The sequence below is a fragment of the Mustela nigripes genome, chromosome 10, assembly GCF_022355385.1.
Source record: "Mustela nigripes isolate SB6536 chromosome 10, MUSNIG.SB6536, whole genome shotgun sequence".
Classification (NCBI taxonomy): Eukaryota; Metazoa; Chordata; class Mammalia; order Carnivora; family Mustelidae; genus Mustela; species Mustela nigripes.
The window spans coordinates 47,284,803-47,311,484 of record NC_081566.1 but is presented as its reverse complement, the minus strand read 5'-3'; the positions used below and the strand labels follow the sequence as shown (position 1 = coordinate 47,311,484).

General features: G+C 38.1%; 1 protein-coding gene and 1 long non-coding RNA gene across 2 annotated transcripts in view; one reads left to right on the top strand and one right to left on the bottom strand.

Moving 5' to 3' along the window:
* Positions 1 to 10,143, bottom strand: part of LOC132025694 (uncharacterized) — a 71,211-nt gene extending 61,068 nt beyond the window's left edge. The window contains exon 1 of the long non-coding RNA XR_009406668.1: positions 10,097 to 10,143. This is a non-coding gene — a long non-coding RNA (uncharacterized LOC132025694). The remainder of the gene's footprint in view (positions 1 to 10,096) is intronic.
* RGS13 (regulator of G protein signaling 13) lies at positions 139 to 26,682 on the top strand. The gene is made up of 7 exons (XM_059413322.1): positions 139 to 319; positions 1,994 to 2,063; positions 2,718 to 2,758; positions 8,433 to 8,501; positions 12,084 to 12,145; positions 24,311 to 24,477; positions 25,663 to 26,682. Exons 4-7 carry the CDS (start codon positions 8,437 to 8,439, stop codon positions 25,846 to 25,848), a joined length of 480 nt encoding a protein of 159 aa, XP_059269305.1. The 5' UTR covers positions 139 to 319; positions 1,994 to 2,063; positions 2,718 to 2,758; positions 8,433 to 8,436; the 3' UTR covers positions 25,849 to 26,682.

The window sequence follows — 26,682 nt, the reverse complement described above, 5'->3', positions numbered from 1 at the left end:
ACTGGTTCCAATCATCTGATTGCTTCAGATAGGCTGATAATGTTAGAAAAAAACTCTTTATCAGCAATGCATGGCAGTCCCACAGCACTACTTTCCATAATCAACAAAACCTCCCTTTGCATAGATATGTGTGTAAAAACAGAACATTCATAGAGAGGGCAGAGTGCCATCAAAGGTGATTACAGAGACAGTAAAGTTATTTTATGCCAGGCAAAACAAAATGCTGGGTATCTCATAGTGTTTCAGAACCTGATTTCAAAAGGATCATACAGCTAGAAAATAAAATTTAGCATGGTGGACCGTTCTACAGGATATATTTGTAAGTATGAGATTTTGTAAAATAGTTGATGAATACAATAATGTTGGTTTGATATCAATAATGAGTGGATGTTTAACAGCAGGACTGCGAGAAGTATTAGATTTCTTCTGAGGAAAACAAACTACTGAACACATGTTTGCTTGGCCTAGGCTTTCTATACTTAAAAAATAACTTGCCTGGCCTAGGCTTTCTAAAAAATACTTACAGTCATACATGTATAAATGAAGCTTCTAAATTGTACAGTAAAGAATAGAGTATAGATTTAGAGTATGGGCTTTTATTTTATGTGGTTGTGTGTGTGTGAACATAAATATATGTGTTTAAATAAGGGTATATTATAAAACCAGATGTCTCAGAATCGTTTGCTTCAAAAATCATGCATTATCAAATAATTAGTTCCATTATTTGATTAGCTGTACTGATTCTGGGTATCGACCATTGCAAGATTTACATGAAGCATTGTTCATTTTGATTTTATGGAGTTTCTTCATTCCTTAATATTACGCCTAATAGGCACAAATAAAAAACAAATTACTTGCTCTTTAAAAGGCAAGAATTTTCTGTGCTATGGCAAACAAAACCTCACTAAAATGTAAATTTGAGTTTTTCTAAAACTTGAGGTTTTTCTAAGTTTCATGTGACATTCCATAACATAAGAAACACATTTAAATGCAGATATTATATTGAATAGAATGAATTTATAGCTATCTATCAGGATAATAAAAACATTTAAATATGTGGAAAGGTAAAATTTAAGAAAGTTTATTTAGTTTCATATTACTTTAAGAAAGATTTCATTTAAATGCTAGAGAAAACTTGGATTTATTCTGGCACAATATATATCTAATTAAATTCATCACTAAAGCATTTATAACCACTCTAAGAATTAGATTGTATAGATGAAATATACGCTTTCATAAAAAAAAGCAAGAGAAACATTGGAGGCAAAATCATTTTGGAGACCTGTTTTTAAATACTCTACACTTAGAGTGTAAAAGTGAGCACTAGTTTTACTGACAGGATATGGAAAAAATCTAAAAGACAGTCAGATTAGAAAAAATTTAAAAATAGTAAATAAAAGACAGGCTTAACATAAGGTAAACAAAAAATAAAGAAATGGCAATGGAAAACACAAATAAAATATATAGGAATTTTTACAGTATCAATCTCTGAAATTAATAAAATTCCAGATCAGAAGTTAAATCAAAAACAAGGATAACCTGGAGCGCCTGGGTGGCTCAGTGGGTTAAGCCTCTGCCTTCAGCTGGGGTCATGTTCCCAGAGTCCTGGGATCGAGCCCCGCATTGGCCTCTCTGCTCAGCGGGGAGCCTGCTTCCTCCTCTCTCTCTGCCTGCCTCTCTGCCTACTTGTGATCTCTGTCTGTCAAATAAATAAAAAAATTAAAAAAAAATAATAAGGATAACCTGGTGAGTGCTTGAAATGTGTAAACCTGGTGATTCACAGAACTGTACCCCTGGGGCTAATAATATGTTATATATTAATTTTTTTTAAGGTAAAAATAATGGGGAGAAAAATAAGGATAATCTAACACTAAGTAGAAAAATTATTTACTTAAAATATAAAACAAGGTATTTATAGAACTATTTTGCCAAATATGCATTCTCTAGGAAGTACATAATAACATTTTTGGTTTTGTTATTATTTTCTTTTTAGGTCAATGGAATTTTTCCATAATCATACTACTAACATGAGAAAAAAATGATTGTTATTGATTTGAAATTTGGTGAGTTTCTCTAATTTAAATAAATTCTATATCATATCCATTTGGGTCATTCTTTTACAGAGAACTCTCTGTCAAATAGAATTTCAATTCTATAGAATATTTTGTCAATATAGAATTTTATTTGTCGAAATAAAATTTTGTCAAAATAGAATTTTAAAGCTTTAGAATATTTTAGGCTAATTTTTATGTTGACCAGTAAATGACTATGTATGCTCTAATTCCAAGTAAATTTATTAATTTACTTTTTGTGGAATTACCAAAACTTTTCCTTAAAAGTTCTCAATTATAGGGGCACCTGGGTGGCTTAGTGGATTAAAGCCTCTTCCTTAGGCTCGGGTCATGTTCCCAGGGTCCTGGGATCGAGCCCTACATCAAGCTCTCTGCTCAGTGGGGAGCCTGCTTCCTCTCTCTCTCTGCCTGCCTCTCTGCCTACTTGTGATCTATGTCAAAGAAATAAATATTTTTTTAAAGTTCTCAATTATAAATATGAAAACTTTTCACTCCACCATTCTAAATTTTGGTTTTTAGATGCAGATCTATGACTTAATGACATATACTGTTGAATGAAAAATTGCAGATATTTCTTTCTAAACCACTAGTTATTTTTGGAAATTATTTGTGTCAGACTGAATTTTATTTTCTTCATTTTTGCAGACAAAATTCCAAAGGCGACCTTTTCTCTTCTCATTTTAGAGGTATGAGAATTTTAATTTCTATTCCTGCATCTGTCTACCATCTTCCAAAATTAAAAGATTTTGTTGGTTTTTGTCTCTTTGTTTAATCTCCTTTTTTTCTCCATGTCTAAGCCTTAACTATAATTTTAAGCAGTGTTTTGGGTAGAAGAAGTAATAAGCTCAAGGGAACCAATCTGTCTATTATTGGAAGCTAAGTTAAATATTTGTGAATTTATCTTTTGGTTTCAATGCAGAGGGCATTATGAGGACATGGACAATGTTCTGCAGGATTTTAGCAAAGAAGTGGTGTATAGTCACAGTCATAGTGAATCCAGGAGTAATCAGAAAAGGGAGGCGCAGTGGACATTCAGTTTCTGAAATATTAGAAGACAGGCCATAGGGCTCCATGGGGTGGGCAAGGACATGGAGCAGAACTCTGACATCGGGACAATCCCCCAATAAATTCTATTTCTCAATGGACTAGAAAACCAAAGATCTTTGTAAAACAAGACTGCTTTGTGATTTAATTTACACATAATACATCTTTTACATAATTCTGTCACTAAATACTTTATTTCACTGGATGCCTTTATGTCATTATATTGGTATTCTGTAATTTAATTTATGAATGTTTGACTTAAAATACTAGATAATATATAAATAACTACTTAAACATGATTATCAAGTAACATTTGAACTTAACACTTTGGGGAATTTATAGTCTATTAAGATTATAGAAGTCAGAAATATAAACAATATTATTTCATACATTTATATTTTTATTGCCCTCTTTTTTCAATGTCGTTTAACTAATGAGCCAGTTGGGCAAGAGAACCTAAATTAATCACGTAGCTGAACACAGGGCTACTACTCGTCTATACAGAGCCTTTGCTGGAATTTTAAAAGATGGCCTTTTAAATTTAAATAATGGTCTTCATTCACTACATGAATGAAGTCCCATTTGAGGCCCTTTGGTTGGCAAAGAGACTGGGGGGGACCTAAGCCTCTTCTCTCCTCCAGACAATGTGTGTCCATAGACGAGACAACCTCATATAATTGTAAAGGGTAGCTCTGGTTAGACTGTCTTCTCAGAGCTCGTCTGGCCAAACAAATCTTTCCTGGCAGTCTTGTCCCTTCAATATGATGTGTGCACCCAAAGTGCCTGACCTGCTACAGAAGATCTGGCTACTTCTAAGCTGGAACCCCAGCTACTAATATGTGAACAACAGAAATACAGGAACGTGGTACAAAAGAACAGGAAGATTTGCAAGGGAGTGTACTAACACACTGAAGAATGGATAAGGTTAACTAGAAGATTTACGAGGTCTGAGATGAAATTTAAAAAGGGGAAGGAATGCAGTCTGGCTGAATGTGTGTTTCCTGTACATACAAGAGAGTTCAGGAAATATTTCCTAAGTGACAGAGTGCAAGAAGCTACAGGAAGATCAGATTAACTGGAACAGAAAGTTTTTGCGTGCAAGCATTTTTCTAATCTTTACAATTCCATTTTAGAGACAAGGAAATTAAGAATCTAAGAGTTTACTTACAATTACACAGCTAATAAGATCCTGAACTCACAGCCGTGTTTCTTTGGCTTTGGAGCATAGAATTATTTTAACATACGCAACCACCTGTCAAGAGCTGTGGGAACTTGGGGCGCATGGGTGGCTCAGTGGGTTAAAGCCTCTGCCTTCAGCTCAGGTCATGCTCTCAAGGTCCTGGGATCGAGCCCCACATCAGGCTGTCTGCTCAGCGGGGAGCCTGCTTCCCTCTCTCTCTCTCTCTGCCTCTCTGCCTGCTTGTGATCCCTGTCTGTCAAATAAATAAATAAAATCTTTAAAAAAAAAAAAAAAAGAAAGAAAGAAAAAGAGCTGTGGGAACTCTCTAAACTCTAGAGCATCTCGAAATTACTTTACCTTTGTCATGCGTCTGACCTCAATACGTGTTGCATACTAAGCCTGTTCTACCTTTGCCAAACAATTCCAACAAAGTTCTTAAAAATATATGATAACTTGTAAATAGACATGAATTTTAGTTACAGAAATCACTAATGTGTGCACATAGCTCTGATACACCAAGTGAGCAGACAATGACATACAAAAAATTGTGTTAAATACTGTAGGGAAGGGAGAAGTCATGGTCCAGCAGAAGCCAGGGATGACTAGTTTTATTGACACATGACAGAAAGAACTTCTTTACCAGCCTCCCACTTAGAAGAGAAGCAGGGAGCCATTGGATAATCTGCACTTTAGAAGTGATTACAGAGATAAAGAATCTTAAAATTTAATTCAGGGTCCAATTATGCACAGGGTCGGTTATGAATAACCAATCAATGTAAAAGATTTTTTAGCCTCAATTATTTCAGTGTTAATCATCCTTGGTCAGATTTATCTTTCTAACAAAGCATCTTATTTTCATCACACTATAATTCAAAGACCTCAGTGAATTATTGCTACAACAGAATAGAGCCCAACATTTAAGGCCATCTAGAATCTGTCTGCACACACAGTTATCCTTATAATCAACTCTCTCTTTTGCTTAAATTGATTTAAATCTATATTTGCAATCACAAGAGTCCTAAATTTGTTGTTTTTTTTTCCTATAGATATACTTAGCTACTTGTCCCTTGCTCCACCTTATGGGAGAGAAGCCATACAGAAAATGAAATCCATCAGACCACAGAACCCCCAAATTCTTATCCCCAAACCTACAAATATACTTAGATCTAGACCTATTCCAGTTACAAAACAAACAAACAAACAAAAACAGCTATTTCTTCCTCTATTTTCACTTCCAATATTCTATCCCTCAATCTGAATTCTAGTCCCTTAAAAAAAAAAAATTTTTTTTTTCAGAAACCTAATGTCTATTGATTTTCCTCCTTTCTCCTAAGTCTACAACTTCTTTCCATGAACACTATTTGCCAATCCGAGGGCAGGTCACTTACACTGTAGATTTTGTGAACCAGATTCTTTTTTTTTTTTTTAAAGATTTATTTATTTATTTGACAGAGAGAAATCACAAGTAGTCGGAGAGGCAGGCAGAGAGAGAGAGAGGAGGAAGCAGGCTGCCTGCTGAGCAGAGAGCCCGATGCGGGACTCGATCCCAGGACCCTGAGATCATGACCTGAGCCGAAGGCAGCGGCTTAACCCACTGAGCCACCCAGGCGCCCCTGTGAACCAGATTCTTAGAGATGTGCAGGCCAGAACAGCCAGAGAGCACAGTCCTGCCTCTCAGTCTCTGTTACACTGTTTGTTCATGGCTTTCATTAGATGGGAAGGAAGGAGGGGCGAGACGGAGGGAACGCAGGAATGGAGAGAGGGCCAAGAAGAGAAAGAAAGTCCAAGTAGCCCTATATTGGTTCTGGTCTCCATTTCCTCTTGTTTTCTTCCCTCTTGCTTCTGCCCTCCCTGTTTGCCAAAACCCCTCTCACCAAGGCTCTTGATGACCTTCGTGTTAGCAAATCGGATGGATATTTGCTAGGCCCCCTTGTCCTCTCTCGCTTTCTCTTTTTTTGAGAGAGTGCTCACATGTGCATGGAACGGGCCTAGGAGGGAGGAGATGGGCAAAGGGAGAGGGAGAGAGAGAATCTGAAGCGGACTTCATGCCCAGCATGGCAGGGTTCGATCTTGGGACCCTGAGATCATGACCTGAACCAAAATCAAGAGTAGGATGCTTAACCCACTGAGCCACCCATTCTTTTTTCCTTCATCTCTTCCCCGCTCTTAACACTCAACTGACTGGTCTTTGCTTTTTGATAACTCATTCCTTGGTTTCTGTTTATACTCTGAAGCCTTCTGCAGGCTTCACTTTCTCAGTGTGTTTCTGAGTCATCTGTCTTGGGCCGTCTACTTTTCTGAGTTCATATTCTCTTCCTGGACCATCTTATCTTTTATTTGGGTTTCTCCTATGTGTTTTATAAAAACCGCCACCTTTATCTTGAGTTCAAATCTTTTATCTGAACTTGTTTCCTGCATGCCTCCCACCTTCCATATCCAATACATCAGGTTCTCTACCACGTCGAAAATCTGTCCCTCTCCCTTCAGCTCTCCGGCCACCTTCCGAATCGAACCCTGTAAGATCCTCACCTACATTCCCGCGGGCAATCTCCTAACTAGTCTTCCAGATTACACCCTTGCACCATTACAATCAATTCTACTCCCAAAACCCATCTCAGATGTTAGCACGTCACCTTCATATTTTAAAATCTTTAATAATTTTCCAGCTCCTTCCTATGAAATTGATGGAGTGTATGGCCCAACATGCTTAGCTTCCGCAGGTCTTCCAACTTCATCTCTCATCACTTTCTTGCTGCAATGAACATTTTGGAACATGATTATTGATCCAATCTGAGTTCTCTAGCCCATTCTCTCAGCTTTCTCCCTGCCATATTCTAGATTCATGAGAAGACTACATTCCTTTCATTTCCTCAATTGGAACATGAACCAATGCCCAAGCTGCCCTGTCCTCTTCACTCAGCACATTCCTGCACATCCTGTGGGTTCCAGCTCAGCTATTACTATACTGGGACGCTGTCTCTAACCACCCTCAAGTCTGGCTAGGTTCTTCTCCTATGTGTACTCATGGACCACTGGACTTCCTGTCTCAAAGTCCCCATCAGAGAGACTTTAACTGCTTGCTAGTGAAGATAGGAAGAGGAAAAGACAGGATCCGCATGGAACACTGGCAGCCAGAACTTGGCACATAACAAGTGTTCAACAGATGTTTTGAATGAATCAGTGAAGACTAATATGAAAACTCACTGTTATCCTTAATAGTTCATTGTGTGTAATGCATACATATTTAGAAAATATTTCCATCTCTCATTATAAATTGTAGATTTAAGTACTCTTAAATTTTTGAATTGTTTTCTCAATGTTCTGAGTTTAAAACCCTCTATAACATACACTTCTATATAAAGCCTGGGCTGAGTAAACTGTACCTAAATTTTAAAGCCAAGGTTATGCTGCCAACAACAGAGAAAACCAGGTAAGCAACACCCTTCTCAGAATTCACCCTTAAGGAATCTTATTTTTTTACTTAGCTATATACACTATTTTGGCTAATTACAAAGAAGCAAATTCTTGTGTGATATATTGAGAGATCTTTTAAAAATTACCCAAAAAAAGGGAAGACCCAGGAGTCGAATTCATTGTTGGTGGGCCCTAAATGGGAAGATTTTTCTCAGTAAGCTGTATTTTTTTAAAACATATTAGGATTGGGGCGCCTGGGTGGCTCAGTGGGTTAAGCTGCTGCCTTCAGCTCAGGTCATGATCTCAGGGTCCTGGGATCGAGTCCCGCATCGGGCTCTCTGCTCAGCAGGGAGCCTGTTTCCTCCTCTCTCTCTCTTTGCCTGCCTCTCTGCCTACTTGTGATCTCTGTCAAATAAATAAATAAAATCTTTTAAAAAAATAAAAATTAAAAAAAATAAAACATATTAGGATGAATAAGTGGCCCAGGTGGGTTCTAAAGTCACAACTCGAAGTACCTGCATTTCTAAAAAAATATTTATAAGATGAGTTATTTTATTTTCATCTCTCCTCCCCACGCCACCAGTGGTTGTATCCCGTTAATTTCAAAAACTGATGCTTATTTTTTCATGATTTATAATTTTGTGTGTTCCTGAGACATTGACTCTAGCATATAATTATTTTAAATGACTAAATTATACTAAGTACATTTTGTATTGCTTTAGAAAAATGAGCAGTTGGAATTGTTGGATTTGCAAGATGTGCAGAGATGAATCTAAGAGTCTTCCTTCAAAGTAAGTGGCATTTAAATTAGATGGCCGTTCTCATGCATATGTATCACATGATAAATAGGTGTACATTTATTCAATGGCTAATTTAATATATTTTGTTCAGAGAGTAAAATTTGCATATACACATGAGCAATTCCTCCAGAAGAGCAATCATGTATTACCCTAAGGTTTCATGTTCATTATTTATGGGTTACACTTGAGAATTAAGCAAGTTTAATGTTTATACAGGGTCTATTATAAACACTCTTAGATTTCTTTAAAGTTTTATATTGTTTATGTTCAAATGAGATTCATTATCCAAAATATTTTCAGGATTTTAACCCTCCATCTAAAAGTGCCAGAAACCTCATGTCTATTTGGAAGAAGGGAGACTGGTGTGATAACCAGATGCTTACCAGCCTCCCGAGTCTCTTGGATATTTTGCCAAACTAAACATGTAGCCATTTGGATGGGAATAGTGATTGCTAAAATGGAATGCATAATGCCAGAGAAGGGTAACAAACCGTTTGATTGGATTTTCCACCTCAAGGATTCCCACACACTCCAGGATTCCCACGCTGAGGATCACTGTGTGTTAGTTTAGCCAGAGTGCCTATCCAAGTCCATGTGGACTGCTCAGTCCTGACCCCATCTCCCTTGCTATGGTCAGAGCTCCTGGCATGCCTGTTCCTGCCCTGTAGTAGCAAAATATCTGAAAATACAAGCATTTGTGTGAGGTGAGGAGGAGGCTGAAGTGGTAGGTGGATGAGATAAGAAGACCCAAAGCTCAGCATTTTAAACAACCAGGTGACGCTGCTGTGCTGGGAGGGAGATGAAGTAGGCTAATTCGGGAACAGCTTCCATCTCTTCTGCTGATGACTCCCATGGAGTCTCACCACCAGGGGCTCATGTTTCCTTCTACTCACCTTGTAGACCAGCCATCGGGGAAGAGGGCGGCCAGGGAAAGAGAATTTACGGTCATGACAAGCTGGTAGATAACAGTCGTTGGATAGGTGTTGTATGTTCATGACCTTCTACTTTTCAAGATAACTTCGAGAGATAGGTATTATCTCCATCTTATAGATAATAAAACTGGGGCTCAAAGATTTTAGGCAACACCAAAAGCTATTAAATGCAGCCCTGGAATTAGAACTCAGGACTCTCAGACTCTCAGACTCCAGTACTCTTCATTCCCATTTCCACAATGCCACGAGGTCTCAGAATGCTCCCCTGTTTTGTACCTGGTGCTTTTATTAGGAAATCCGGATGGGTGAGGGGACAGAGAGGTTTAGAAATACTCTCACCTGAATAGCAATGGGACAGCATGAAACTTGAGATGCTCAGAAAAAATTACAAGCAAAATGGAGTTAAACCAAAACCAAATTTCATTTTACAACTTGAACCCCAACTGTAATCACTCTGATCGTGATCTATTCCCATAAATCTCATGAATCTTAGATAAGGAAGAATTCTCTCAACAACAAAGTGCCAACGCTTTATTTTAAGCTAAGCCAAGACAATGACAGCATCTTGGCTCATGTTGTAGGTTTTCTTTTTTTCCTATATAATGGGAACACGGGTGGAGCCAAGAGGAATGCCACATACCTTGCCGAACTTACCATTTCACAGGATGGGAAAGGTCACTGTAGGTCACTGTTCTTAAAGTTCTAGTAAGAGAAAAGAACAACGAGTCAGATACCATGTCATGGAAATGGTTTTTGAAAGCAATCTTAATGTCAGTATACTGTTAAGCCTCAGTACTGATGCACATAGTCCACCTAAAACTGGCACGGACCATCCAAATTTGTAGACAACAAAAGACATTTGACCTTTTTAAGACTCCTGATATTTTTGCATGTTCTAGGTCATGTTTTAACCTCTTTGACTAATCTTCTCCTTCATTGTGTTAAGTCCCTCCTAATGCTGATAGCTGTTCCCGCAACACCAGTTACTGAGCTCCCTACGCCAGGTGTAGGCAATGCATAGGGCTTGCTTGTATCTACAGTGAGCTGATGCCTTGACATCACCAGAAACAGGAAGATGAAGAGTGAACCAACTGTAAATTGAAACAATCATAAGCTGAATGGCGATGAACACATTGAGTATTTTGAAGGAGAGAAAATAAAATGATACGTAAGAATCCATAGTCACTTGCCAATCACCTCACAAAGCCCCAAAAGACGAACAGAAATGAAGCCTCAAACCCAGTATTTTCCACAGATTTTTTGAAATGGTAAATAGTTTTTATACCGTTTATTCACATATTATTCACTTTAAAAAAATTCAAACCCTCAGCCTGTAAAAAAAAATTATAACAAATAATAGAGAAAATATCTGCATATAGGTTACTAACTTTATTATATGAATGCATGCAAATAGACTTTGTGGATAATCTCTAAGATATAAATAGTTACATGGGCCAACACAATACTGATGCCAGCAGCACATGATGCAAACCCAAATGCAGTTTGGCAATTTATACCAAGAACCTTAAAAATGTGCATTTCTTGGGGCACCTGGGTGGCTCAGTGGGTTAAAGCCTTTGCCTTCAGCTTGGGTCATGATCCCAGGGTCCCGGGATAGAGCCCACATCAGGCTCTCTGCTCAGTGGGGAGCCTGCTTCCCCCCACACCTGCCTGCCTCTCTGCCTACTTGTGATCTCTCTCTGTCAAATAAATAAGTAAATCTTAAAAAAAAATTTTTAATGTGCATTTCTTCACCCACTTTAATTCTACTGTTACAAATCCCACCCATAAGCAATTGCCCTGTGTGAGCATAGCAAGCCTTAATCACAAGTTTTTATGTTAAAAAAATGAGAAATAATCAAGATGCTCATTGAGAATAATTATGTAAACTATAGAATGCCTCCTTATAGGAACACCTGGGTGGCTTGGTTGGTTAAATGGCCAACTCTTGATTTCAGCTCAGGTCATGAGATCGAACCCCACATTGGGGTCCATGTTTGAGGATTCTCTCCCTCTGTCCCTCCCCAATCCACATTCTTTCTCTTTCTCTCTCTCTCAAATAAATAAATCTTAAAAGAAGAAAAAAAAATGCCCCCTTGTAGAACACTCCACAATGACTATTAAAGATTATAATGTTATAATTATAAGTCGTAACACTATAAATGGATTTTAAGATAATTGCGATGACATGTAAAAAGCTTAATACAAGTGAATATATATACATATATATGTATACACACACAAAGTATGCATGTCCACAAACACACATTCAGAGTATGGCTACTTCTTAGTTAAACACACACACACACACACAAGTAACAAAAACACTGAAAACAAGTAAATCAAAATATGAATAGTAGTAAGTTGGGAATAATGGAATTACAGGACTATGGATCTTTATCTTTTAAAAATTTATTTTGAAATTTATACTACTTTCACAATTTTTTTAAGTTTAGTAATTTAGAAAGTAAAAAAAAAAAAATGTAGGAGATCACAGAAAGATAAATTTCCATCCAAAACCACACACAAATAGAGTACAACTATAATTTGGCATTATTTTCAAGATCATGTATTTCTCTGTAGTTCAGCAAACCCTTGAGAATACTTTGGTGCAATGAGCACCTTCTTTTTCTTTTCAAAGCATTACTTTGGAGGAAGTGTTACAGTGGGGCCAGTCTTTCGAAAAGCTGATGGCTACAAAATGTGAGTATTACGTATATTTCATCTTTGACTAACCAGTCAGTTTCACTCCTAACAGAAGAAGGTGGCACTAGATGATGAATGTACGCCTCTCTTCTCACAGCCTTCTAAATGGCAACTGCTCCCAGTTAAAAAAAGAAAACCTGAAAATAGTTTGTCGTGTCAACCACTATTATTTTCTTTGGTGTTAATTAAAACAAGATTAGTCACTGGGAATTTTTAGTTTTGACAAGTGTACGTGTAAAATCCCTTAGAAAATATGCTTAAATTGTAACACATCCTGAAATACACTGCCTTACCATGGCCTTCTAAAGTTAGGATTTTAGAAAACTCAACAATTTGCTGCTCTTAGTGCTTTCAAAAGTAAGAAAAGTTTGAGTCTTAATGTTTTGAAACTCCTCGGAGTTAGTTTTCTGTTTTATCAGTGTCTGATTTACACAAGACTTCATATAAATCTGCATATAGTGGTATGGAAGTATCAACATCCAGATGGTATAAATGAGAGTTAACAAAAATGGATATTAGGGAGATAGAGTCATAGGCTCAAAGCAAGGAATACAAAAAAGTGTGTGCATTCATGGGAGCAGCCACTTGTATTTGGGGTAGAGAATTGGAAAGTTGATAAGTACCAGAAGACAGGTACGCAGAGGAAAAAAAAATGTAGTAGATACTCATAGAAAATTCTCTTGTTTGATGAATTTAGTATTTTTTTAATGGACTTCGTCCCCATCAAATGTTTGCTAATTGTTGTCTACAGACCTCTTCTTATTTGAGATTCCCTATTAGACTCTCTGCAAATATTTCACCTGTTTACACCTACTGACTATGGAGAGGGAGTTAGCTATGCTACTTAATGATTTAATTGATGGGATGTATCGGTGGTGACTCTGCATAGAGTACTTCCTGTTACTCCTGGGGGTGACCATGTTTCTGGGGCACTCCTGCTCTCTCTGACACAAGGGCCCCTCCTGGCATGGAGACAGCTGACTCATAGAGTGTAGACCAGTGGTGTAGACCCCTGGCTCCTTCTACAGGAACCCTTTCCTCAGCTATTCTGGAAATTACTTCATGGCCCTCCCTACTGGGATCCACACCTCCAGACCTAGCCTAACAACCCTTTCCAATAAACATCTGAGGCCAGGATTTTCTTGTGAATCGCCCCAGCCTTTGACTTTTTAAGTATTCCTCATATTTTGTGATCCGGTTTGCCAGCATGATTATGAATTTTTAAAATTGAAATTTGGGGGGTCAATTTTAGGACACTGGAGTAAAAGGAAGAGACAAAAGCATATATTGTTCAGTCAGCTATATTGATTGATCCTCCGCTAAATAATTTGGATTTTAGTCCCAGCCGCTGAAATCTATGTTTTGCAACATTGCACATTAATCTCCCTCTTGAAGTTTCAAATTCTCTATCTGTAACATGGGGATAATATCACCCATCTTTCCAGCATTATTGTTTATGTTAGCCATAAAACACCTAGCTTAATAGCTGATGCAGATTAGGCATGCAATAAATGGTAGTTACTTTAATTAGTAATAAAGTGCATGTCTCTGAATATCATTCCTTTTTCTTTGCTGCTTACCAAAAAGTTCAAAATCTCTAACTTGGCCTTTAAGACCCTTTATCCCAAACTCAAACACACTTTCTACGATTTAGCCGCAGCTCTCCCTCCTCACATGACACACCCCTCCGCCAGGGTGACCTTTGTTCCATGGCACACCTGCTCCAGGTTTCTTGGCAAGTCCTCTGTCTACTCTGTTATCTGCCCGTCCTGGCTAGTAAAATTCAACTTCCACCTTTTCCCTGCCATCTCTTGGAAATACTTGCCGTCTTTCTTCCGTTGGTATCAGTATTTATTCCGCTTCTAAGTATGGTTACTTAGCGTACTGGGTTTTTTCCACAGACACTTTCTCAGTAGATTTTTAAATTCCCTGAAAACACAGATCAGAGAGAGTTCACCTTTCATCTCCTATCCAAGAGGCTAAAAATGTGCTTTGTATTCAATGGGCATTTAATAAATGTTCAATGAATACTAACATAAGACAAATATTAGTGAGAAAAGATCCAACTATCAAGCCATATTACATAAAACTTTCTGTGCCAGTCCTAAAGGCCTCATAAACAAAGTGAATACAGTTAGTTGTTGGGTTATGATCTAATAACCTCAAGTGATAGCCTAATTACAATTAGCTATTCAGAGGTCTAGTGTCATAAGAATAAGCAAAGTTTACAGAAAAGGAGAGGATGGGAAGGCTCTTTATTAAACCAGCAAAAGCAGAATAAGAATCTTAGGAGAAATTAAATTACTGTGAAATTCATGTAAAATTTAATAATCACATAATTTAAAAAGGGATAAAACAATTCATCGCTGGACCATCCAACCAGGAAGATAATATAAAACAAAACAAAACAAAACAAACAAACAAACAAAAAAACAAAGAAACATTAAATGTGCCAGAGAATAAGGTGTGTTTACATTAACCAAGGACATTAGTAAAATGTATTCTTTACCTAAGATATGTAGATGCTTCTTTCTACAGAGATTAAAAGACTATTTCTAAGAACATGTAGTTCAGAAACTACATGTAGGAAGGAAAGGTATTAAGTATGGTTTCAATGGATGAACAGGAATCGGTTTAAGAGATGTTTACTGAACAGCCATTAAGTACTAGCCATTACAATACAGTTAAGTTCAACTTCCTCTTGAGAGGAGGGGATCTAAGAATATCGTCAATTGAAGAACAGAACCCTGTCAAAATTAAGACCTTAATTAGAAATTAAAAATGCTAATAGCCTAGATGTTATTCAATGATTCATTATTGACAAACAAGTTAATTTTTTAAAAAGAGTATGTGTGTTCAATATCCATTCACTAAATCTTAAGCACTTAGGTACCAGGCAATGTGCTTGGGGAAAAAAAATTCCATGCACCCATTACCACATGAAATAACACAGGGAAAAGAGTAGATTTTTTCCAAAAACTGAAAATCTCCCAGAAGAAAACAGGGAAGCCTACAACTGATAGCACATTGTGGTAAAGTAGAAAATGGTGATTGTTACTTCTAGTAATACCCTGAATGGAACTTCAAGGGCAAGGCAAACACACACTTTTTAAAAATAATAGCCTTTGACAACATTTTCACCAAACGATGAAGAAAGGGCTAAATGGCAGGGTTTGGTTTGGTTTCATTTGGTTTGTTTTGGCTTTTGCTTCCAGAGTAAGGATGGCTTTATAAAGCTTTGCCTTTCCCTTGAAGAAGAGTCTATTATTACATTCGACAAGCAGAAAGAAGCTCTAGATATAGAAAGAAAAACACAGACACACATTTCTTTGACATAAAATTACTTGCAAGGTTGGGTTAGGACAGCCTTATAGAAGAGCAGCACTTAAAGTATATCCCAAAAGTGTAGTTTGTGACTGAAGAAAAATGTGTACTCAGGAAGCATCCTATGAGAATCCGAGGGCTGAACAGATTGCTCAAACAACTGCTAAGAACAAACTGCTTTGAGTTTTAGCATACTGTGTGAAGTATGATCCCTGAGCTGTGAAGCATCTAGTGAGTTCCAACTATGTAGAATGTAGGGACAGTGGAAGTACTTTCCTGAAGGCATCCACAATTAAATATTAAAAAAATATATACATGCACCATAAACAATTTGTGAACAACTATAAAGAAGGGAGACTAGAAATAACAGATCGCCTAGCACAGTCCTCGTAGGTAGGTCTGTAGCACATACACACTAGGTTTGTGCTAAGGGGTGAAGATAGATGGTGGGGGATAGCAGGTCTCTGGGGAAAGCTTCTCACAAGAGGCAGATCTGAGCTGGGACTTGATTCCGACTGCTGTAAAATAATAAGGAGGTCTGACTGACAGTACTTTAAAAATAGTCAACTACTTTAGAAGTCCAGTAGAGAGACAGTGTGTAGGATTCCTCAGGATTTAGTGTAAAAATTGGTCTCATTAAAAAATCTCCCTGGGACGCCTGGGTGGCTCAGTTGGTTAAGCAGCTACCTTCGGCTCAGGTCATGATCCCAGCGTCCTCGGATCGAGTCCCGCATCGGGCTCCTTGCTCCGCAGGGAGCCTGCTTCTCCCTCTGACTCTGCCTTCCACTCTGTCTGCCTGTGCTCGCTCGCGCTTGCTCGCTCTCTGACAAATAATAAATAAATAAATAAAATCTAAAAAAAAAAAAAAAATCTCCCTAATGAGTTAAGCAGAAAGTACCCTGCGAAATTTCCAAGTCTGCAGGTGATAGAAAGTTCTCCAAGTTTCCAAACACCCAAGTTTTTAGAAGAGTTACATTATTTGCAAATGGACATAAAAGTAGTAATAAGTTTTTTAATGGACCAGAAAAAAAAAATGTCAAAACTATTTGTTACTTTCTCATAAAAGTACCTGAGAATGACCAAAAATTTTTCCTTAAATGATGTTGACCCAAAATAGAAAGAAGTTTAGTAAAACTGCAACTAACTTGCTTGGATGATTCTTTCAGTCGTTCCTTGGGTGTGGGAAACCTTCCCAGCACTGGGACAGAGGTGAAAGATACCTACAAGGTCACTGTCCTCAGCTCATGTGCTCCCTCTAGAGGAGGAGATAGACAAACACACAAATAAATAGCATTAATGTCAGAAAGTGGTAAGTGCTTTCAAGAAAATAAAACCAGCTGACATGGCAAAGAGAAGGCAGATATAAGGGGACAGTTCAAGTGTATGACTAGAAGACAACTGTCAGAAGGGGTAAAATTTGAGCTAAGAGCTGAACAATGAGAAGCTGCCAGCCAGGCTGGGATCTGTGGGTAGAGTGGCCCAAGCAGAGGAAAGCCATGTTTAAAAGGCCCAGAGAGATAAGCGAGGACATTGTCTTCAAATAAACCATGCTCACCATATCATAAGTATAAGACTTATTGGCCACATAAAAAGCTTTCAATTGCAGAGTAACAAGGGTCAATGTGATTTTAAGGGTACTCTCTGGGGCGTCAGTTAAGAATCCAACTCTTGGTTTCAGCTCAGGTCATGATCTTGGAGTCATGAAATGGAGCCCAGCATGGAGCCTGCATAAGATTCTCTCTTTTTCCCTATCCCTCTGCCCCTGCCCCTTTTCCCAAAAACAAAACAAAACAAAACAACAACAACAACATAAAACCCCTCTGATTCTCTTCTGAAAAAAAAAAGAAAGGAAAAAAAAGAAAGAAACAGAGAGCTGGTTGGGGAAGCTATTGCAATAAACCATGTAAGACTATAAGTTAGCGGGGAAGACAAAGCCAAGAGTACTTAGCATATAGACTCTAATAGAAGTCATGGGACTGTGAGATCACTAAGAGGGAGTATCAGGGAAAGGAGAGGAGAGATCCAGAAATGGAGCTTAGGTGCATGCTGATAGTGCCAAATCCAGAGAAGAGGAGGAGTCAGCAAAGGAGGTGGAAAAAGAGCTTCGGGTGAATTAAGGATGAGCAAAACAGTACATCACCGTGAAAGGCAATGAAGAGCATATTTCAAGAAGGGAGCTGTGAGCTGTGTCCAAGACTGCTGAGAAGACTGGTAAGATGAGAAAAGACCAGGGATCACTGGATGTGGCAATATGGAAGCCAGTGGTGCCTTGACAGGAACTGTTTTAGGGGCACGGGAATGGATAGGAGAACAGAAAGCAAGGGAGAGAATGTAGGGAATCATTTACATAAGTTTTGGGGTGAAGGTCAGCAGAAAAAAGAGTACAGGTTAGAAGGAGACATGAGGTCAATACTGAGAACATAGAGTCAAGAGCCATTTTTGGTTTTATTTGGGAAATACAGTAGAGGTGATGGCAACCGTTAGAAAGAAAGTGATGACATAGAAGAGGGTAGGGACAATTTCAAGAGCAACAAAGAAATGGAAAGTCATGGAGAAACCATAGTAAAGTGGAAGTTAGAAAAGAATGGCTCAGACATTGTTTCCAGTTCAGGAGAAAAGTTGGAAAGGAGGGAGAAGAAGGCATCCCTACCTGATGAAATGAGTGTTCTCTGTGAGGTCTGAGGCAAGGGCATCAGCACAGAGCTGAGGAGAGATGGGGAAGGGAGAAGGGAGACGAGAAGAAATAGTTTCTGGCGAGTGAAAGAACCAAGATATTACGGAGGGGTGGTAGAATGACTGTGTAATGTTGAGTGCCCACATAAAATTTGCCCAGATGATTTCAAATGAGAAAGTCCAGTTACTTATGTTCGTATGTTCTCTTCAGTTTGTTCCAGAGCAGACGTAGAGTTAAGCCATTCTAAATAGGCAGGTTTTGTGAATCACAGAGTTTACATCACCATTGATTTGGGTCAAAGTCATCCTTCAAGGTGGTGTATACTTTCCTTCCTTCTCAGTTACCACGATCACCTGCAAACACCCTTGGAAATGCCAGGTTGGATGCTATAGGACTATCATATCTCTGGAGGCCATGAAGACGGTTCCAATTCCTGTGCCTGGTGCATCTTCAGCCTGGCACAAAGCAGACATTAGAAGTGACGGATGGATGCTGTTACTCCACATGCCTCCTGATCCCACAGACAGAGCCTTTCCCTCAGCTCTCTTCCTCTGAGAGAGATTCTGTGCTGCTCGCTGTGGATCTGCAGCTTCCTAGACTATAATTTACTCTGCCCTCTGCTAATCCTTTGCTGTTGCCATGGTTCCCCTTGGCAGCCCTCACACTACCTCCCCTGCGGGGTGGCAGCTCCTCCACACGGCACTATTTGTCTTCTCTAACTCCTTGTGCACTTGTTCCCTTGAGGGAGAAAACAGAACAACAAAACCTGGCCTTTTAGACACATCCTTGTTCCATTAGGACATGTTGTCTCAGTGTCAAAAAAAAAGCAAAAAGGAACAACACGCCAGGTAAAATCTTCTGGTCTTTGGTGCCCCCAGGATGCTAAATAATTATGGTTTGCTGCTTCACCTTTCAAAACTTGCAGAGAATCACTTTCAAACATAAAAGTATGAGAAGTCCGAAAGCCTGGATTGACACACTGGTCTAGTCAGTACCTGCTGTATACAAGGCAGGGCAAAGCCACTGGGCGTGTGAAGACAGACCTGCAGTCCTAATTCACGAAGTATGAGCCCGGGAGTGGGAAAGTAATCAAAGGTAAAGGGGTAGATAGAGCAGACTGTGATGCAGGGTGAGACAGAACTGTAATTATATAAGATGGGCCAGGTGCTATTTGTCAACAGATGGGAAACACTTACTTAGGTGGGGGAGGGGAGTGTTAGAAATTTTTCCAGAAACTGAGATGCTCCACATGAGTCTTAGATCAGAGTACAAAGGCCACCTCGTAGAAGGAACTGCCTGTACAACAGCATGGCGGTGGCACATGGCTTGGCCAGGAGCAACACTCAAACCAAGAATGTTTCCAGAAGTGACAAAGAAAGAGGTAGAGAGGTCGAGAACACTGTATCTTCATGGGCCCTGTAGCCACTGCCAAGGTCTGGCTTTTTTTATGGGGGCAATAATGGGAAAAGGTTGAAAGGTTATTATTAAAGGGTTGTGGCCAGATTTTTGTTATAGAGATTTTTTCTTTTTCTCTGATAAAAGTGCAAAAGAGATTGAAAGCAGGTCAGATAGACAAAATGAGGTGTTTTTTTTTTTTTCAGATTAGATGGCTTACATATTTTTCTCAAAAATCATAAACAAAAATTCTATGTAAAAAGAGCAGAGAAGATAATGCAATAAATATAACTATGTCTCTCATATGTAAAGATCTGAAAAAATTCCAGAAAACACTAATAGTGTAAAAAAATTGTTATATGATTTGAAATTGACAGAAAGAAAAGATATGGTCAGTAAGAAAGAAAAAATGTTTCGGCATTAATATATTAAAAATCTAAAACAACTGTAAGTCACTGGTTTTATCCCCATCAGACTGGAAAGGGTGAAGTGAGCAGACATTTTGACACTAATGTTAGTAATGAAAAATAATGAAATCTTTCTGAAAGCAATTTTACAACAAGTATCAATAGTCTCCAAAAATACGGTATCTGTCAACCTAAGGATTCCACCCCTTAAATTAATTCTAAGAAAATAATTACAGATGCAAAGATTTATACACGAAACATTCAATGTAGGATAATTTACAACATAAAAATGGGAAACAACATAGATATTCAATAATAGCAGGGTAGCTAAATATAAAATAGGGTAGCCTTGCAATAGACCAGTATGTGACCCTTAAAAATCAAAAGAAGAAAGTGTTCCTACATACTAAATATGAAAGAATGATGCAAAATTGTTTTCATAGTATAATGTCAGTAATTTATATATGTATCTATGTTTGTATCCATGAATGAATACTAGTTAGATAGAAAGTTAAACATTAACAAAGGACTGAAAAAAACAAAGGGAAATATATCAAATTGTCAATAATCTTTATTATCTTTATTGGAAGTTTTCTGTATTTAAAAACAACTCATAGTACTTTAAGTTACTTTTATAATAACACAGCAAAAAGAAGTTAAGAGAAAAATCATAAATGATTAATATCATAGTAGCCAAACTAGAGAATCTCAGTAAAGCAGGTTTACTTTTAACCTTCATATAGAGTCTAGTACAATTATGGAATTTATTATTCCAAGTGGTACAGATTGAAAATAAAATAAATTTAAAATTGTTTTAGGTGCATTTCTGATGAAAGACCGCAATATAGCAAAACGTTAGGATTTAATTTGTGGTGTAAGCTTTTTCCCCTTGCAGAAAACAATCCTGCAACAGATGGGCCACTGCTCTGACTCAGCCAAGAGGAATGTCACGTTTTCCTTCTGCATCAAGATACTGACATGTGTTATCTTGTGTGTCATAGAAATACTAATTTCAGTGACTAGCTTAAAAAGATCATGCTAGAGACTCCCAAAAGCATCACTCACATTCTTAAGAAAAAAGCATGCATTATATATGACATAAACCTATTTTTTCCATCTTCTCCATTTAATGAGCAATTCTAGTTGTTTCTCCTTATTCACTCTGCTCAAGCAAAATCACGGTCTATGGAGTATAATGCTCAGGAAGGAGTAGCATTTACAACTTCAGAACGGGCTACTTTGGGCCTCACTGCCCGATTTGGAAAAGGCTTTTCCACCTTTAAATTCATTTGTTGTCTGAGTCAGTAGAAATTCTCAATTGAGCAAATCAGTTCCAACTTTAATAATTACTCATATTCCTGGAACACTTTCATACAAATGCATCTTCAGCTGCTTACTTGACTAAGTTATAAAAATTCTATAAAACATACCAGCCATGTGAGTCTACTGATTCCAGGCACCAGAATCTTCTCTGAAATATCAGAGAGGTCCAAGTGATCGATGTCAGCTTTCAGGTCCAGGTCAGGTAAAAGACCACATTCAAATCCCACTAATTTACAAGAAAGGTTCATTTCTTGTTCATGTCACACAGTGACTGGGTTCAGCTCCAGGTCTCTTCCATATCTTCATTCTAACCTTCAGACCAAAGGTTCTTTCCCAGAATGTGTCCTTTGCAAGACCAGTTGGAAGGGCAATCGCAGACCACCTGCTTCAACTTTCTGCTTAAAACCTTCTTCCAGCTATCCATGGCACATTTCATATATTTCCTTGGCTAAAACAAATCCAATAAGCAAGGCTGATATAAGTAGGACATAAAATGTCATCCTCCTATAAGAAGGGCAGGAAGTAACTAAGACCAATACTACAATCTATCATATCAAGTGTCTACATAAAATATCAACAGCAATGCATGGATGGTTTCATGAGCAAAGGCCTTGGGTATTTTGAAAACTGTTGAACCATTTGCCCGGTCCCATAAAATCCTTCCTCCGCTCAATCAGGAAAGAAGTTAGAGAAGGCTGACACAGACGCAGGGAGGTTCTGAAATGAGAATCTCTAAAGATTTTACTATGCAATGAAGCTAAACCTAAGTATCAACACAAATTCAGAATTCTATAACATAGAATTTAATATTGGTTTCCAAGTCATCTCCTTCTCCCCTAGCCGCCCAGCCACTTGAGCCATCCAAGTAGCCTGGAGGCTGACTCTCATTCCAGGATCTACAGATTTTATCTGGTACCTCATTCCTTACCCTGTTCCATAGATCACTTCTTTCTTTTAGGACTCTCAAATTCTGTTCCTCAGGACGCAATGTCCAAATTCCACTAAGTACAAAGTATGTCAAATTGCTTTTTATCTTCTTAGCTAGGACTCCATTTCTTCAACACACACTGCAAATTATTGTCTTCCAGCTTTACTTATTAAGCTAGAAATGGCTTTCTGTTTTGATTTTTTTTTTAATGGTTTTGTTTTGTTTGGGTTTTGGTTTGCCTTCCCATTCAGCTATTTCTCTAAGATGAGCTCCGCTTGCTACAGTCTTTGTCTCTGCCCTTAGCTTTCTGTGCCTGTGATGAAGCAAGGCACATCTTAAAGTTGCTTGGTGGTGAAAAGAAACTTCTTGTTTGAAATCTAAGATAAAATGTATTCCCCATTGGGTAGAAATATCTAATCCATATCATTTCCTATGTTACATATTTATACACGTTCCATCCCCATCTCATCTGTCCTCTCAACTCAAGTGTTATTCCGTTCAAACCATTTCCTACTGAATGTCATGAAGATTAGACTTTCATGATATTCATGAGACATGCTCTAATTTTGTGTGTTCCCACGAAGGCACATTTCTTGCAAATTGAAGAGGGGATCTGCCTCTTTTTGAGTTTTTTTTTTTTTTTCTTGAATAAAAATATCTTGATTGCTATCTTTATTTTTGTATCACTGCTGACAGAGCCAGTAGAAGCCAAGAAGTTACGGCTTTCTAGTGCTAGAAAACTCAGCCTATTCTGTAATACGAAGATCTTGGAAAGCTTGACTTTATATTGGTACTCTACCTCATTACCATTAATTCTTTTTTTTTTTTTAATTTTATTTATTTATCAGAGAGAGGGGGGGGGAGAGAGCGAGCACAGGCAGACAAATGGCAGGCAGAGGCAGAGGGAGAAGCAGGCTCCCCACTGAGCAAGGAGCCCGATGTGGGACTCGATCCCAGGACGCTGGGATCATGACCTGAGCTGAAGGCAGCTGCTCAACCAACTGAGCCACCCAGGCGTCCCATTACCATTATTTCTTATGGCAGTTAATAATACTGAATAAAATATTGTTAATCAAAATCCTATGCTTGGTCACATATTCAATGTGCCTACACACACACTTCTATTTACTATCAATTAAAAGTTACATTGTTTCATCATTTAGCAATTCAATTTCTCAGATATGCCAAGAGACTTCCCAGTCAGCAAAAGAAGTTCTGAGAGGGTTCATCCTCAATACTGAGAATGTTTAGTCCTCCCAGAGATTTTCTTTAATGTGCTATATTTCTGGGAGCTTGCCTAACCCTTTTCTACAAAATAGTGCCTCAGTCAGAAAAGCACCTTTCACATGGATGTCCTTGTCTACCCACTCCAAAAATACAGCTGAATACCAAAACTACCAATGATCATCTCTGGCATCAAGAGTCATCTCATGGTCATGCTACACATACCCATTGTCCTGTTCTCTATTTTGAGAGAGTTTCCAACACCGCACCTGAATTCCATTCTTCGTCTGGTCCTTCCTTTCTCATTTGAACCATAAAGCATAATGAGAAGTTGAACGTTTCCTCCATCCATGTTCTCCATGTTGGATACTGAGAAACACCCCAGGCTGTACAACCTGATCAATTCATTACTTCTACATGACTTGGATATTTTTCTTTCAAACTTGACCTGCCTGTTGAGATTCTAAACCGTGTCCTGACCCTCCAGTATGGCTGGAGGACTTAGATCTTCATGTCAGTTTCATGATGGAGCTCTGTCTACTGATCCAACTTAAGCCCTGTTTCTGAGTCCCAGTGACCTCTCCTGCCCCAAACCCACCCACTTCAGTGAACATTTTCCTCTGAATGACTCAGAAGAAAGGAATGAAGCGATGACCCCACTACTAACGAGCATTGTCAAAATATGCTTTGGATGTAAGTGTGATGTAGTGTGTGTGTGTGTGTGTGTGTGGTTTGTGTGTGTGTGTGTGTATCATTATACAATATTCATTTGTTGAATAATTTGGAAGCTTTGATTTAGACTTTAGTTTTAACCTGAATTAAATATTGTTCAGATTTTCTAATGATTTTGATCCATGAAAATAAACTGATTTCTCCATTACTTTTAGATGGTCCAGTGGTCTATACAGCATACTTAAAAATGGAGCACAGTGATGAGAATATTAAATTCTGGATGGCCTGTGAAACCTATAAGAAAACTGCCTCTCGGTGGAGCAGAATTTCTAGGGCAAGAAAACTTTATAAGATTTACATCCAGCCACAGTCCCCTAGAGAGGTAACTACGCGACAGTCACAGCTAATGGAAATCAGTACATCCCGGGGAGGGCGCTAAGATCTCTCAAGCACACACATGTGCCAGGCACTTCATATCCAGTATCTCCTACTATGCTACAAACTCAATATTGTAGACCTTATTTTACAGATAAGAAGCCTGAGAATCTGGGAAGTTAATTAGCTTGTTCGGTGTCACAGAGCTGATAAGTGAGAGAGTTAGGATTCACAGTTAAGCCTGTCTGGCCCCAGAGCTGCTTCTCACTAAATTATCCTAATTCCTGGAAGAGTTTCTTTAAAGAGAGAAAGAGAGAGAGAGAGAGAGAAAAGGAGAAGTCCTTGTAAAGAAGAATCGACTTTGCTGGAAGGAACTATAGATGCCATACACTGGCATATTGAATACCCCAGTGGTTTGGGAAAAGTCTGTGCCTCCACACCAAACTCACTGCTCACCTCAGTTCCAAAGCAGCCAATCAGCAAACATTCCCACTGATATTTCTGCCAATCATTTACAACGGCCTCAAGAAAATAGAGAGTCATGAGTGCGTGAAACACTGGGACCCCTCCTGGTAGAGAAAGAATAAGGAATGAAGATTCTTGTCAAGGGATAAGGGTGGACAATGCTATGTGAGATTCCCATCTCACAGGACAGTCCTACGTTATTGACTGGTTCCTCAAAACTCTTATCTGGAAAATACTTGGTTTATTGAAATAACCACTTCTCTCCTTTATTTCTCCATTTCTCTTCACTCTCTTCCCATTTCAGGGCATATTCATTGAAACCAACAATCATGACTACTAAGAAAGATAAACTTTAAAATAGCACCAACTTCCCCTTTCCTTAAAAGAGACCTTCATCTCATAAACTTCCTTGTTTGTAGACTCCACTAACAAACCAGTGCATCTAAGTAAGCAATGGTTTCCGAGATTTCCTTGGTCTGGGGCTATGTGTTTTCTGTTTTGTTTTGGTTTTTAACCTGGGATAGGAAGGTGGATGTTTGCTTTTGAAAGAGCAAAGTTTGTCTCTTAAAAGTCTTTTTGGATATCTACAGAATTTCAGACAAAATTACCTTTTTCCAGTAAAAAAAAAAAAAAAAAAGGGAGAGGGGGGGAAAAATTAAACCTTTCCATTATGGTTTCTATCTTCAATGATACCTACTTATGCTCTGCATGTAATTTCACTTTTCAGATTAACATTGACAGTTCAACAAGAGAAACTATCATCAGGAATATTCAAGAACCCACTCAAACGTGTTTTGAAGAGGCTCAAAGGATAGTGTATATGCACATGGAAAGAGATTCCTATCCCAGATTTCTCAAGTCAGAAATGTACCAGAGACTTTTGAAGACTATTCCGTCCAACAACAATTCCTAACTCTCACTCAAAAGTATAAATTGAAAACGGTGCATTGAAAGTGCTGGCTTTGTTTCTTTAATTAACACACACACACACACACACCATCACACACTTACAATCAGAAATAGAATAGGAATGAAATAGAAGAGATCAAATTGCATATTAATGTCTTCTTGTTCTCAAAGATAAACAGATCCCCAAAGGGATGGACTCTTGAACAGTTATAACATGAAAAACACAGTTCATGGCTTGCCTATGTAGCTCATGTAGCATATAGGAAAAAGGAAAGCCTTCATAACACCAATATTATGAAGTTTTTACTACGGTAGTCAATAATGATGGTTTCTTATTAGTGAAGTTTTGTTGTCATAAGGCACAGATCAGTTCTTTAAAAACTGTAGCTATATGAACTGTCTCTAGCATGAGTGTATTGTACAGATGGAGTGCTTGTAATAACTTCGGTTAGTAGACAAACAGTATATGAAGTACAATCAATGGTCTAATATTATGAGTAATATAAAAAGTTGTGTCTTGAGAGATATTTTATCTGTGAAATTTTCCTATTATATTCATAATTAAATTTCTATATCATATATATCTTCTAAATGTGAAAAATTGCTGACGATTCTAAGCTATTAATAATGTATAAAATTCTTCATTTATTTGTATATTGATATAAGGGTAGAAAACTTAGTTCCTATATTTGAAGTATTGTTTCCTCACAATGTGAATTTATCATGGTCCTGATAATCAATAAATCTAAATATAAACTAAAGTCTTATAAATCCATCCTTTTACGATTATCATATGATCTCCCTGATACAAAGAATTTGAGAGGCAATGTGGGGGTTG